General features: G+C 49.3%; 1 protein-coding gene across 10 annotated transcripts in view; it reads right to left on the bottom strand.

Annotated features, from left to right (window-relative positions):
- The window catches only part of ARNT2 (aryl hydrocarbon receptor nuclear translocator 2), a 201,601-nt gene extending 187,260 nt beyond the window's left edge, over positions 1-14,341 (bottom strand). For 3 of the 10 annotated variants that reach the window (XM_082388507.1, XM_082388510.1, XM_082388506.1), the window contains exon 1: positions 8,497-12,010. In XM_082388507.1, coding sequence (XP_082244633.1) covers positions 8,497-8,527 — 31 coding nt within the window. In that variant the 5' untranslated portion in view covers positions 8,528-12,010. Of the gene's footprint in view, positions 1-8,496; positions 12,011-12,426; positions 12,544-13,414; positions 13,486-13,823 lie in introns of those variants that run through there. The other 7 variants (XM_082388504.1, XM_082388505.1, XM_082388503.1 and 4 more) reach the window with 6 other exon arrangements.
- Between the last annotated feature and the right edge of the window lie 687 nt (positions 14,342-15,028).

A 15,028-nucleotide genomic window follows, 5' to 3' on the forward strand; every position in this document is an offset into this window, starting at 1 on the left:
AGGAATGTCTCCCAGTCGATAAGCAGTGTGGACACATCTCTGCCCCCTGTGCCAGGGTTCTTAGATGCTCTGCCGCTTGGCTCAGTCAGAGTCTCCAAGAGAAGAAAGAGAATAGCATTTGATGACAGCTATGAACGAAATAAATGGGGGCAAAATGAACTTTGCTGCTTGCTGTTGCCTCAAAGTCTGGAATCCAGCTCATCTATTGATGTCTGTAAGGAGCAACCATGTGGCTCTCCTGATAAATAATCTATCATTTATCGATTCCAGTGGATTTTCCTTAACTGCTGTTAGGGCAACTTGGCAGGCCAGACAGAAACAGGCGGGAAGTTGCATTTCTCAACAGGCAGAGAGCCTCTCATGGCCACGAGTAGGTCACTGTAGGGCCCCCAGGAGTGCCCCGTGTACGGAAGACCACCCTCCTCTCCTCTGGTCCCTCACTCGGCTACCAGCAAGGTACTCCACTGACCTGGCTCCCGGAAAGCTCTGAATCCACCCACTGAGCTTGGTTTTGGCTTGGGCCAACCCCCCGGGGTGCTCTTCACCCTGGACACAGCACCCCAGAATTGTCCCAGGCTGCCAACACCCAAGCCTTTCCTTCTGCTACCTGAGCCTGGGTGCAGAGGTGCCCAGTGCCACCTGCAGCTGGTCTCTGTTTTTTTAGAGTTGTGGAAGAAAAGCAGGGATCATCAAAACCAAAAGCAAACACATTTACCCTCCGTTATTAAAACCTCCTGAATCTGCATCTGAAGCGGCAGTAACTACCACGACTTGTCTGATGCCACAGAAGGCAGGCGGGAAGGACAACACCTTGCCGCGCCCTGTGCTCTCTGAGCCTGGGGGCTGGTCAGCCAGGCGGTCTGGTGGGGGATGGACAGTTCAAAACAAGGAGGATGTGTGGACAACAGACAGGGATCAAAGGTTTCCAGGCCAGTTATAGCACGTGTGTTTGGGAAGGCCACGTGAAAGAAGGGAACGGGTTAAGGGCAGGGCTGGGGTGCAGACAGAAGCCGGGGGGGGCAGAAGGGAGCCTGGCGGGGGCCGCAGGGCCCTGCCCAGAGCAGGAAGCAGAGCATCTGAGCTCATGTCCTGTTATTCCATGTATGCCCTAGGGACCCCAGGTGAGTCTCTGAACCCCTTTGAGCCTCTGGTTTAACCTCTGTGGAAAGCAATATAAAATAGAAACATACCAACCCACTTGGCTATTTAATTCCACTTCTAGCAGTTACCCTAAGGAAAAAAGTCATGTAATTATGTATTTACATACAGGGATGTACACTACAATGCTGTGTATAATTCTGAAAAATGGAAAAAAGCACACCAAATATTACATGCCTAAATATGAGACTAAGTCAAAAAATTATGACGAGGCCATAAATCAGAACACTTCAGTATCTCTGGTAAGATACACTGTTCCTATTAATGAAGGTGGAAAAAAAATGATATGTTCTGAACAATTCTATTTTGTGTTGATTTATGACATTTTTTAAAAAGTCTGTAACAACGTATGCAAAAATCTTAATACTGGGTAGTAGAACTATCTTGGCACTTATGTATAGTTTCCAAATTTTTCATAATCCACACGTATCTTTCTTGTTGTGTTCAGGAGGAAAAGTGATTATGGGGAAGAAAGAAGCCAATTCCTCAGCGGGGGCTAGGAGAAGACCCCGTCCAGGCTCTGCTTAGCTGCTCTCACAACACAACTGGAGCAGTAAAAGATGCCCCATGTTACTGTACAATGTACAAGAGCAGGAATTACCTACTTGTGAACATTATTGCTTTTCTGTGGATTTCCCTGAAAAATGTTCCAATTGTTACAGTTAGTCTTGAAAGCCACGCAGGTTCTGCTTATCTGCAAAGGGTCTCGCTTTCCAACTCCAGGGCCTGTGGCCCCTCAATGCTGTCTTCCTGGGACCCGTGTCAGCCCCTCTGGGGGGGCAGTTGGATGGAGAGCCAGCCCGGGGGACCTTATCTGTAACTGCTGGTGATTACACAAGCCACAGCAACAGTTTCGCACACAGAGCAGAGGCCCAAAAGGTAAGGACCTTTGTGGGACTTTCACAGGGAATCTGGTGGGGATATGGGTCTTCCACCACTACCAGCTGGTCTCCAGGCTACTACCAGTCTGCCCTGCCCTCCTTCTGGGGAGAAGGATAATATGTGTGTTTCCAAGGCCTTATAAAGTCTAGAGGCACTGGTGTGGGGACAGATTATTCTGGTAGGATTTTCAGATCAAAATCAGTTCCCACCAATAAAAATCAGAATCTAGATTAGACAGCACTGGTGTATTTGGTTTCAGAGACCCACAAATACAGTGCACATGCTTTCTTTTCTTCAAGGTGGGCATTTCAAGGCAGTCACATACAAAACTGTAATGCAATTGTCTGGTGTCCAGACATTCACTCATCAGCAAACCTTCCTGCATGCCTGCAGTACGGGAGGCAGTATGGTGGATGCTGGGGCCACCTCAGTGACAGATGCCTTCCCTGCCCTCAGGGGGCTCCCAGACCTGCAGGAGACACAGGCATGGATCAAACATCTAGGTGATTTACTGTTTCATTCCGCATGAGAGGAAGAGCTCCAACCCAAGTCCACCCTGCAGGGCCCTGGCGGAATGCATTACAGGCACACTTTCTCTGGATAAAGGGATCAAGAGAGCTTTCTCCAATGGAGTAAGAATTCAAGCTGAGGGCATAAGGAAACAAAAGGAGTCAGATGGGGAAATGGTTAGGTGTGGGGAAGGGGTGGGAGAGAGGAGGAAGGGACAGGTGAGCAGTTTATCATCCCAAGAAGAGGAACACAGCACATGCAAAAGCCCTCAAGCGGGAAAGGGCTTGACTAGAAGTGGGAGTCAATTTTTATTCACTGAACAAGAAGTTCTGTGTGTGAAACTAGTCCATCAGCCTGGCCCGCACGGCTCCTACCCGCTTCTGTGTGAAAGCCTCCTTGGCTTCTCACACAGCATGTTCCATTCCTGGGCAACTCTACTGGACGCTCCTTTCCTAAGGACAGCCTAGCACAAAGCTGACACTGTGAGTGGAGTAATGGTTCTGGAAAAGATACAGACATGATTTCTCTGTGCATCTTGGTGAATCTCAGCACAGGCCGATGATGAAGAAGTAATGGAGGCACTGCTGGGGAACTGAGGGGATTTGGTCCAAGCGTTCCACTCTCCTTGATCTCACTTTCCCCAAGGAAAGCATTTAGAGAAGCTGCTCTTTACTTATTTCTCCAGCCCAGATCCCTCGGGCCCACACGGCCCTCGGTCTCCCCAGCGGCTCCACCTCTGTGTCTCCTGGGCACCTGCACCCAACCGTCTAATGCAGGAGCCTCGAGCACGCCCCACGGCCAGGTGTGCCTCACTATCTTCCCATCACCTCCCACCACCCGGCTGTCAGGACAGAAAGCTGGGACTCATCCTGGACTCTTCCTTCCCCCTCAGCACCTTCTCCCAACCCCATACCCTATAGTTATGGTGCTACCTGCAAAAAAGAGGTGCTGCAGGCGCCCTGCCCGACTGCAAGGATGGCCGAGGATATAACTGGTGCCCCTGGAGCTGCTCGGCATGGCGTCCTGGTCCCCAAATATATCTCAACTCCATCTCCTTCTCTCCACGCCCACTGCTACCCCCACCCCCGTCCACGTCAGCAACATCTAACGGGACCCTTGCTTCTCCGCTGGCCTCCTCCCAGTCTGCTCTCCAGACAGCAGCCACTGCGGGTGGGATCACGTGCCTCCACTGCTCAAGACCCCTCTAGCTATCTATTGCTCTTAGAATCGAACCTCAACCCCCTACCCCCATCCGTGCCTCTCCATGAGCGGTCTCCCACACCCCCGTCGCCCCTGCTCACCCACCGTCCTCGGCCACCCTGGCCTGTTCTGGCTCCTCGAACCAGCCCAGCCCTTCCCAACCTCAAGCTAGCGCAGCTCCCCGTAACTGACACATACTAGTTGCTTAATAAATACTGACTGAGGAATAAATAAATCTCTTTTTTAGATATCACTCCTATCTTTTGACAGGTGCTAAAAGGCTGTTGGTTCATCACTGGGCTCCCTGGCACATGCCTAAAGGGCAAACTCTGTATCGTTTTTTACTGGAAAAAGAGACCATGTGTTTTACATACGGGTGGTGAGGCAGCAAAAATGACCTTTTCTTAAGGCACGGTATTTTACTGGTTCTAAATGCAAACTTCTCAAACATCACTGAAATGGAGGAGCATTTTACGATTGATAGTACGTCAGAATTGAATTGGCAGCAGTTTTTTCTTGGAAGCACATAAAATAATGATGTATCTTGCAATCAAGAGACTTCTAGAAAGCACGAAATGCAGTGTGTAAAGACACTGGACATGTATGTTCAGCTGGTTTGGGCGTTCCACCTCTAGCTGAGGCAGTGCTGCTGGGCAGCTTGCAATCACAGCAAGCATCTCTCCAAAGCTCTAACTCTACCCCGTCATTCTTGGGGGTCCATCTGGGTCCCTGAGAGCACTGAGAAGACAACCACTTGACGGTTCCCCAGACTTTCACAAATCCACCCACCCACACACCCACCCCCAGCTCTCTGTGACCCTTCCTAGATTCTCTATAGGCCAAATGCTCTCTTTTTGAGAGGCCCAGTTTCAGAAGCTACCTCCCTACAAAGCTTCCTCTCATGATACATACACACCTAGTCAAGTTCATTTCATTCCACCTTTCGTTATAAACCTGGTCTACTGACGTCTCCCCTATTAGACTCAGAACTCCCAGAGGTTGAGGAATGGATGTTCACATTGCCCTCCACCCTGCACAGTGTTTGGGAGGTCAAAGGTGTTCAATATGTTTGTTGAACCGACCCAAATATCCCTCCATCTAAGGCAATTTGCGCCAAAAATCTTCTGCACTATACAATCAATTCCAAACTAAAATGCCAGAGACCAGAAACCTGGAGGGAAAAAAAAATCTAATAGTTGATTTCAGAAAAAAGTAGAAATTCTAAATCTCTTAAAACATACCTCTGAAGTATAAAAAATGTGCAAGCTTTATTAACACTCTGCAAATACTCATTTCTGAGTGTGCTCCAATAATGCATAATTCCTAATGATCACTGGTCTGAATTTGAACCTGATTCCCTCATGCTCAAGTTACAAAAGATTAAGGTGGAAACAATGGAGTTGGAAAAACAGTCCCCTTCCGAACTGTGCCATTTCAGCTGCCCATACCCTTTCATGCATGAAACTAATTCAAACCTTCGTTATTGCATACAAATCAGAAATGCTTAAATATCACCCAAAGGAAGTGAAACAAATAATACATATATACGGAACAAAAGATTCTAGAGTTCCATTCTCTAGTCTAGAGAACATAAGTTCTTCCTATCTAGAAAGAATAGAGAAAATCAGCCACTACCATAATATCAGCAACCAAGGTAGGGACTGCAATGACCTAGAAATAGGGAGGGGTCAGAGGCCCCAGGAGATGGGAACCAGACCAGGAGCACTGTGGCAGATGCCATGAGAAGAACGTCTGGAAGCCAAACCCTTCCTTCTCCAAAGACCACTCCTCCCCCAGAGTAACTGGTAGAATCTGAAAACTAAAACAGGGGACCTAGAAGGGGCAGGCTAGAGGTCTGAACCTGGCTCAGATTACCTGAATACATGAGAGCAGGAAGATTCCAACTTCATCTGTCATTACCTAGACCCCAGAGTGCCCCTGCCATACATCACAGACAAGCATCATTGCAAATGCGTCTGCTGGTGTGCAGTGGTCAGCTGCAGAAAAAGGAACAAGTGGTGGGGAAGTGATGGCCTGTCACCTTCGTACCCTGGACACAGATTAGCAGCAGAAATAAACCTCGGTGCCTCCCAGTCCATTTGCCTGTGTTCACTGAGCTCTTATTCTTTGCAAAGCAACAACATCTGGGGAGAGGGGGGAGGTGGGAGAAGGAGGAGGAGGCATTCAATGAAGCATCACATGACTCATGCCTCTGAGAGGTGGACTCTGGGTGTCCAGCTCGGGCACCTTGCCTCTCTTGGTTGTAAATTGCCAGGAAAATCTGAAACCTCTCTCTGGGCTCTAACCTTTAGCTGTATCCCTTGAAACTACACCCTTTCCCCAAAGAAGTTCGAGATTCACACGGTGAGAGAACAACCTGCCCCGCAGATCTGAGGGTTACCGCGGAGGACCACTCAAAGAACAGACGGGTGGGTAAGAGAAAAGGCGACCCCCTCAAGGAGTTTTCCCTTGAGAAGGTCTCACCATGCTCAAGATCTCTGGCATCTCTGCGAACAGAGAAAAGGCACAGACATCACTGTCCATCAAGCAAGCCAAATTATTTTATTATTTTTCAAATAATAAAAACAATCCCCTGCACTTGCTTGATTCTAGTGTCCCACAGTCCAAGGCACAGGCATTTGTGTGCTCAGCACCGCCAAGCCCAGCAGCTGCCCCGTATTTATTCCATTAAGCTCACGGAACAATGTAATGGACAAAACGCCTCAAACAGAGATGTAATGGTATGTACATATATGTGCATATGTGTAAATGTGTATATATATATATATATATATATATATATATATATAAAATGTACATTGCCTCTGATTTTATTCCTATTTCCAATATAAACCTATATTGGACTAAAATATCCTCATTTAACTTCCTTTGCTTTTTCTAATGTCATAACATTTAAATCGATCAAGTTGCTATTGATTTTTAAGCAGCTGAACAGGTTGAAATGGCAGGCTTCGGTCGCAAGCGAACTGGCACAGCTGTTTTCAAACTCAGCGTTCTGGACAGGGAACTCATCTGTTCTTCCAAGACTCCCTACTTTGCTAATGCAACCTCCGTCCTTGGAACTACTGAGGCTCCTCACCTCGGTGTCTCCATGGACACCCCACCTCAGTGTCTCCTAGGCCTCCCCCTTTACCCTTACCCCCAATCTAAGCAGTGCAAGTCTGAGCTCCTCCACCTGCCCAGTGGTGCTGTCCTTCCTCTTTCTGTTCCAAGCCAGTGCCGCTAAGTCTCACCTCCCCAGCACCTGCCTCATTTTGACCCCGCCTCCCTGCCTCCAGTCTTGCTCCCTCCTTTCCATGGTACCTCAACTTAGCTGACAAATTAATCTTCCACAAGTACTGTGACCATGTGGCTACCCTATTCAATACCATAGAGGACTCTCTCATAATGTGTAGGGCAAGAGTCCATACTCCTTAGCCTGTCCTTCAAAGCCCTCTAAAGCCCGGCCACCGCCAAACCAGTCTGTGTGATATTCCGCTGCTCCCTCTTATACCCCTAATGCTCCAACCACCCACTGGCATCTACACATGCTCAGAGTAAGTCCACCATAGCTCACGCCATCCCTTGTACCTGCAAGTCGCTTCAGCACCCGGCTCTGTGTATTCAAACCTTCCAGTTCTTCAAACTCCGGTTTTAAAATGTCCAACCTCCGAAAGCCTTCCCTTACCACTTTAGATGGAAGGAATCCTTCACTTCTAACTTGGATGACACATTTTTTTTCTTTGCTAGGCACTGTGGGTGTTCACCCTCCCACCCACTCCACGACCTCCCTCTACAGGGAATTCCCTGACGGCTGGCCTCTCTCTTACTCTCCCTGCATCCTCCACAGGGATCTAGCACCATGCCATGGCCATAGCAGTCACCGCACAGCACTCAAAACTTTGTAGCAGTCTGTCTAGGTGTCCCCCTTTCCATTCTCGGACACCCTCAGGCTGTCCTATTCACAAGGTAGGGCATTTTCCCAACTAAAATAGAATTTCCCTGCTACAATTCCGAAGCAGGTCAATATTCCCACCTGATCATGAACTCTTCCCATTTTTTGAAATCTGCCCAATGAGCACAGTTGTCATAGACGGCACCCTGAGAACAGGTCAGCCTTAGAAAGCAGAGGATGTTGAACCGGCCTGGGCTTCTCCACGCTGCGTTTCTACAGACTGTGTGTGTGTGTCCGTCCATTAAAGATCAGGATACACAGGAGCTAGTCGCAAAGGGCTCAAAGGACCAGCGCTTGGGGAGCGGGGCGGGCAGGAGAGCATCCGGGGAGTTCCACCCTGTTGAATCCTGGCTCCAAACTTTTCCCTCGGTCAGCGCGGTACCCTCCTACCCGCCCCGACCGGCTGACGCCTGATGCCACAGGGGCCGCGACAGGAAGAGAAAAAGGCGCTGGAGGGGGAAGGCAAAGCTGGGTATTTTCGGAACTTAAGGGGATCCTGGACTGGCCCTTCTGGTTCCCAGGGATGCGAGGCCAGCGTCCGCCGCCCGCGGGTGGGAGCTGGCGCATCCCGGAAACGGGGATGGGGCAGAGATTGGGATGAAGATGCAGCTGCTGGTGCTGATGCTGAGGCCGCCGCGCAGAATGACAGCCGCTCCCCCGAACCTGCCCCAGGGGGTGTCGAGCGCCCGGCTCCGCGCTCCCGGGGGCGCTCGGCGCGCCCAGTCCCTCCGGCCCACTCCGGCCCCGGGCAGGGCCTGCGGGCTGCGATGGGGCCCGCGGCCACTACTCACCCGGAGGGTTGACCGCCGCCGGGGTTGCCATCTTGCTCGGAAGGCTCGGCGCGCGCCGGGCGGGGACGAGGAGGGGCGGCGCGGAGCCGGGCGCCCCACCCGGGGCAGGCGAGGCCGGCGCAGGCCCAGGCGCCGCCGCCGCCGCCGCCGCCGCCGCCACCGCCACCGCCGCCACCGCCACACAAAGGACGGCGCGGGCGGGCGCTGCCTCCGCGCTCTCCCGCCGCCGCGGCCGCCCGCCGCCCCCGCCTTTATCGCCTCCGCCCCCTCCTCGGCCTCCTCCTCCGGCTTCAGCCTTTGTCACGCGGCGGGGGGCGCCGGGCCGCGGCTCCCCCGGCCAGGCCGCAGCACCGCGAGACTTGGGGCAGCGGGCGGGGGGTGGACCCCCGAGTCTGGGGCCGCCCCCTCGGGCCCGCGCAGGTGCCCAGGCTCGGGCCGGAGGCGCGCCCCCTCCCTTCTCGCTGGGTCCGGGTCTCCCCCACCCCCGGGTGTCCGGGACGCATCACGGAGGGGCGCTGTCCCCAGGCCAGAGGGCCGGGGCGGAGAGGGGGGGGCGGGCAGCCTCTTAAGATTCAGAGGGACGCGGGTCTCGGAGACGGAGAGAAACAAAGGCGCCCCAGTGCTGCCCACTTAGCATGCCAGGGCCGCGCCGCTCGGCTCCCGCGGCCAGAGACGCCCAAGGCCACGGGCACCTCCAAGGCCACGGCCACGGACAGCTGACGAGCGCACTCAGCAAACACCCAGGCCGAGGCAGCCGGCCCGGGAATTTGTGAATGATTTGGCTTTGAGAAAGGCTCTCAGCTCTGCTTTCCTTCTTGCACGGTGACTGTCATTGGTTATCACCTGAAGTTCTTGCAGGAGCCTTATACGACCACCTGAGCGTTTAAAAGATTCTCTAAATGCTTTTGTCGGCATATCCTGGTAAAGTTAGGCTGTAGGGAGCTTGGAGGGATTGTTTCTCTGCCAGACGGTAGGCTGGCTCTTAGGAAGAAGCCTGGCACCCTAGTGGGTGCCCTGTGAAGCTTCCATGGAAGAGTGAACACATCCCAGTGAGAGCCACAAAGGGTAAGATGGCCCCTAAATGTAGACATGTTTGCAAAAACATCGGACTGTCTTAAATCCTTACGAAGAAGCATTTGGAGGGGTGGGTAGAGAAAAAATGCTTGGGATGTATTTTCACATAAGCATTGTCTTCCGGAGAGTATTTGACACTACTGATTTGACTAATACGTGCTTAATATTCATTTGTTTATCGATTCCACGAAATTAAATGTCTGCTGTGTGCCTGGCACAAAGCTAGGTATTGGCCAGACCACGGAAAGAGAGCCACAGGGGCTCTGCCCTCCCTGGACTTCTAAGGTATTTGCACTCAAGAAGCACACAGCTGCCTGGGGCACTTTGTGGTCTCTGGTGAATGAATGAGGCCAGAGAGAGGGTGGAGTGATCAAGAAAGCACAAAGTAGGCTGTGAAGAAATGAGCAGAATGTGGAGAGGTGGAAAAGAAAGACACTTCAGGTGAAGACTAAGGCATGTGTGCATCCGGCATCACGATGGGCCAGCTCCAGACAGATAATGAGAGGGAGAGAGAGAGCAACTCGGGTACCAGCTGGGACCACCCCATCCTTGTATCAAGTAGCTGCCCCTGATTTCCCCAACATTAGTCAAATGAGAGCTCAGGCTCTCTTCCACATACTCCCAACCGGCAACACCCTCAAATACCCATGTGCACTTAATAAATACACAGTATACTTGACTGAAGATTTGTTAGGGTAAGTGGAAGAGGAGGCTTATTTCACTCACTCCTCCTCAAGCAAGGTAAAAATCCACCTTCAATGTTTCTGCTACCCAGAACGATCCCCTTTTAGGACCCGCTCCCCACTGGCAGTTCTGTCTCTGGTGGCGCATCTTTACATAGCCCCCGGCATCACTGTACCCCTGCTCCCACCAAGCTCTTTGAATTCTCCAACTTTCCACACCTCTCAGAGGTAAGCAAGTCCCTCTCCTTGGTGTTCATGCATCATCCACAACATGTGGCTCATTTTGGTATTATCTCCAAGCAAATACATTTTTAATAGTCTCCCTAAAAAATAAAAGTGTAGTGAACATGACCATTATAGCTGCATGCACACATATATTTAACTGTGTTGTTTCCCTCTGCCCATTTTTCTAAAATGTTGCTCTGCAGATATCTTTAATCCTTCTTCTTGCATTTGTCCATGGCAATAAAAGGTAGAATATGGACAGCTACAAGAGGCTGGGACACTTACCATGGTCTGCTTGGAGTCTGCCGTGCTGTGGTTTTCAGTAAGTAATAAATATGTCTGCGTTTGAACAGAGAAGGAGGCATTTCATCCTCTCCCCCAGTCACTACATCTTAGAGGTGGAAAGGACCTCTGGCATCACCCAATTCAGCCCCCAGAGTTTGCAGATAAAGGAAACTGAAGCTCAGAGTAGGTAAGTGACTTTCCCAAGGTCACACAGCTCAGTAGCCAAACAAGACTTGGAATTGAGTCACTCACAATGCTGGGATTTGGGGGGGGGGGTGGAGGGGTGGAATGGGCAGGGTGTTGTGAAGGGATAGAGGAGTGGGTGATTTGGGCCCTCGCCATCTCTCTTGTCTCTCGGTGTTAAATAGGTAACTACCCAGAAACATCGATTGTGGATGCAAACCCCCCACTCTTAAGTAAACAGTCTGAAATGGAGCAGTTAGTCATTGTTGAATACTGAGTGGCGTTTGCACAGTACAGTGATCTTGTGCTAATTATGAGAGCTAGTAGACTGTGACCGGTTAACAGCCTCAGGAATTCCACTCAATGTTTAAACAACCTAGAACTCTTTTAAATTCCAAAGGAGTCTATTGCTTTTGAAGCTGAGATTTGCATTTTTTTAAAAAATTAACGCAGACCCGCTGGGCCCATAGCACACGATTCTGGGTACGGTATTCCCAGAAGTGACTCGGGTTGCAGGCCACAGTGCTGATAACACTAGGTAGGGGAAAGAAATCACCTTGCCTCTGCTTCGTATCCCTTTGATATGAGAGACAGGACTTCCGTTGTATAATGTATAATGATCCCAGGAATTGTTATCTTCTTTTAACTTTAAGATAGCAAGAGACCAGGAAGCATGACATGAAAATGTATACAGCAAATGCTACTAGAAATTCAAGAAGGAACTGACAAAAATCACAATGGCAGTGCAGGCTAAGCTTTTTCTGGTTGTTGATAGAACAACAACAAATGCTAAATGTAAGATATGTTGATGTGAGGTTTGTTGTTTACTCTTGGCCATAGTGTGGGACCGTAAGACTCTGCTCCACTAGCCTGAGCACAACTCTTCCTCTTAGCATGGGCCAGAGTCACCCGGCCCCAAGGGGAAAGCATGTGGCTATGATTGAGTGGGTTTGGAGACAATGACTAGACCATAATGGGACAGGCATAGTCTTCCTCCCTGGAGATGTCTGTCTCTTGGGAGTTGCTCTCATGCTCTCATCCTAAGGCCTGAACTTCTTTAGGTACTGGTGAAACAGGAGGGAAGGGGGCAACCATTAAAAGAACGACATAGCCATAGAATGTGACAAAAACTGGTTAGAACCAACTAGGTCCAAGGTGGCGGAAGATCTGACTTCCAGTGGACCTTGAGCCTCATTATACGTTCATTGTAATGCATTAGCATAAGCTAAGTGACATACCAACCAGCGCCATGATAGTTCCGAGGCTGACCATCAAAGACCAAAAAGTGGGCAGCGGCCCAATTCCTGGAAATCTCTGCCCCTTCCCCAAAATAGTTGGAATAATCCTCCCCCTCATTAGCCTACGAAATTACCCAGCCCATAAAAACTAACCATGCCATGATTCGGGGCCTCTCGCCTTCTGAGATGGCCCACACACTGTCTGTGGAGCATGTTTCTCTCTAAATAAATCCACTTCTTACCTCTCACTTTGTCTCTCACTGAATTCTTTCTGCAACGAGACATCAAGACCCTCAGCTTCATTAAGTCCTGAGACCAGGTGTGTCATCTCAGTTAAAAGACTGTGGGTTCCTCTTGCACTGTTGGTGGGAATGTAAATTGATATAGACACTATGGAGAACAACACGGAGGTTCCTTAAAAAACTAAAAATAGAATTACCATATGACCAGCAATCCCACTACTGGGCATAAACCCTGAGAAAACCATAATTCAAAAAGACACATGCACCCCAGTGTTCATTGCAGCACTATTTACAATAGCCAGGCCGGAAGCAACCTAAATGCCCATCAACAGACGAATGGATAAAGAAGATGTGGTACATATATACAATGGAATATTACTCAGCCATAAAAAGGAACGGAATCGGGTCATTTGTAGAGACGTGGAGGGATCTACAGACTGTCATACAGAGTGAAGTAAGTCAGAAAGAGAAAAACAAATATCATATATTAACGCATATATGTGGAACCTAGAAAAATGGTACACATGAACTGGTTTGCAGGGCAGAAATAGAGACACAGATGTAGAGAACAAACGTATGGACCCCAAGGGGGGAAAGTGGCAGGGGCAGGTGGTGGTGCTGTGATGAATTGGGAGATTGGGATTGACATCTATACCTAATAGGTATAAAATGGATAACTAATAAGAACCTGCTGTATAAAAAGATAAATAAAATAAAACTCAAAAATTCAAAAAAAAAAAAAAAAGACCGTGGGTTCAAGTCCCAGTCTGGGTTGTGGCCGGGTTCGAGTCCCAATTTGAGTTCCACAGTTTTACTGGGGCAGCACATGCTTGCCCTTGCCCTTTTGCTGACTTTCTCAGTTGCTGGTGGCATCTGGATTGGCCTCATCTACCATGTAAAGCAATGACAGCCTAGCAGTGTAGACTCTAAGCTGCTCTGGCCTCCAGAGCCAGACAGCCCATGTTCAAATCTCAGCAGCTCTACTCACCTGCTGTGTGAGTTAAACGCTCCGTGCCTCAGTTTCGTCATCCAGGAAACAGGGACAATGAGCGCATTCACCTGAGAGGAATTTTGTGGGAATTAAATGAGTTAATATTTATAGAAAGCTTAGCACATTATCTGGCATGTGGTTGGTATAACGTATTTGTTGATATTTTTGCTGTTATCAGAGAGGTAAGGTTCAATAGCCTAGGGTAAGATGGGGCAAAATGGAAAAGAAAAAAAAGGAATTCAAAACCACAGCAACTCCCCAACTCATATTGGCTCAAAGGAGTGACCTTTCATGAGATGCTAAATACGCCCAGATAATCCACAGAGTGAACAAAACACAGAAGGCAGGGATACAGTTAGACCTCAGGGAAACTGGAAACAAACATCAGAACATTGCCAGGACTCACCGTGCACATTTTTCTCTTCTCCTCTTCTTTGTGGGTCATTCTTTCTCACTACACACCACCTTCCTCCACATGGTGCAGAACATAGCTCCTGACATGTAGAGATGAAACTCTCTGGCTCCCACGAACAGAGAGGGGCTGAGGCTGGCCCTGGCTTGGGTGCCTACCTCTAGCCCAGCCGTGCCCAGGAGGCAGGTGACCTTGACTGTCCCATCTTGGGATAGGAGACCTGATCATGTGAGAAGAACGCAGCTCCTGATGAAACCTTGTGGCTGGAGCCACAAAGAAGCAGCGCTCAAAAACACGGGGATGCTGTTCCGAGAGAAGGGCGGGAAAAAATTAAAGAAAGAGAAAAAATTAACAAAGAGGAATGCAGAAAGTGATGTAGCAAGCCCGAAAAGAAGCACTTATCAGTTACTCCAAGGGCTGAACCTTTGGAAAGGACCTTCGTGTATCCGCTCCACCTCCCTATCCATTTGACCTCTGACACTCACTCTCCACCCCCCACCAACAACTATGCTCCAGTAAAGTCCAGTACTTGTCATTTCCTACACACACCATAATGCTTCCTTTGCCCCTCCCCCATGACCTTCTCACTCATCGGTCACCATTTGTTGATTGGCTTCTCCCTTCCAAGCTGGAGGGGCTCCATCTCCCTCCTTTTCCTTTACTTTAGCATATATCTCACTGTACTGGGATTGATTTTTTTATATGTTTTTTGCTTCATTAAGCTGTGAGCTACTGCCTTCATTTTTTTTTTTTTTTTTCCCTTTGGTACCTAGCTCATATCCTGACCCATAAGAAATATTCTAATATTTATGGAGTGAGTGCTTGAGTATCTTATCAGACATGGGTGATCATATAACCCACCATGCCTCCCCACTGTGACTGCCTTGATAGGATACACAGAACGAAATGTTGCTTCTCTCTGCAACATCTTACACGTTTCCAGCAATAGGGAACCCCAGCAGCTCTATCTTTGAACTCCTCTTGGCTGGGTTTTTATTTTTAATTTCCTGCTATTGTTCTTTTTTTTTCTTTTTTTAAATTAATTTTTATTGAAGTATAGTTGCTTTACAACGTTGCGCTTTTCTGCTGTACAGCAAAGTGAATCACCTATACGTACACATATATCCCCTCTATTTTTGGATTTCCTTCCCATTTAGGTCACCACAGAGCACTGATTAGAGTTCCCTGTGCTATACAGC

This window comes from Balaenoptera borealis (assembly GCF_965194805.1).
Source record: "Balaenoptera borealis genome assembly, chromosome: 3".
NCBI classification, from domain to species: Eukaryota; Metazoa; Chordata; class Mammalia; order Artiodactyla; family Balaenopteridae; genus Balaenoptera; species Balaenoptera borealis.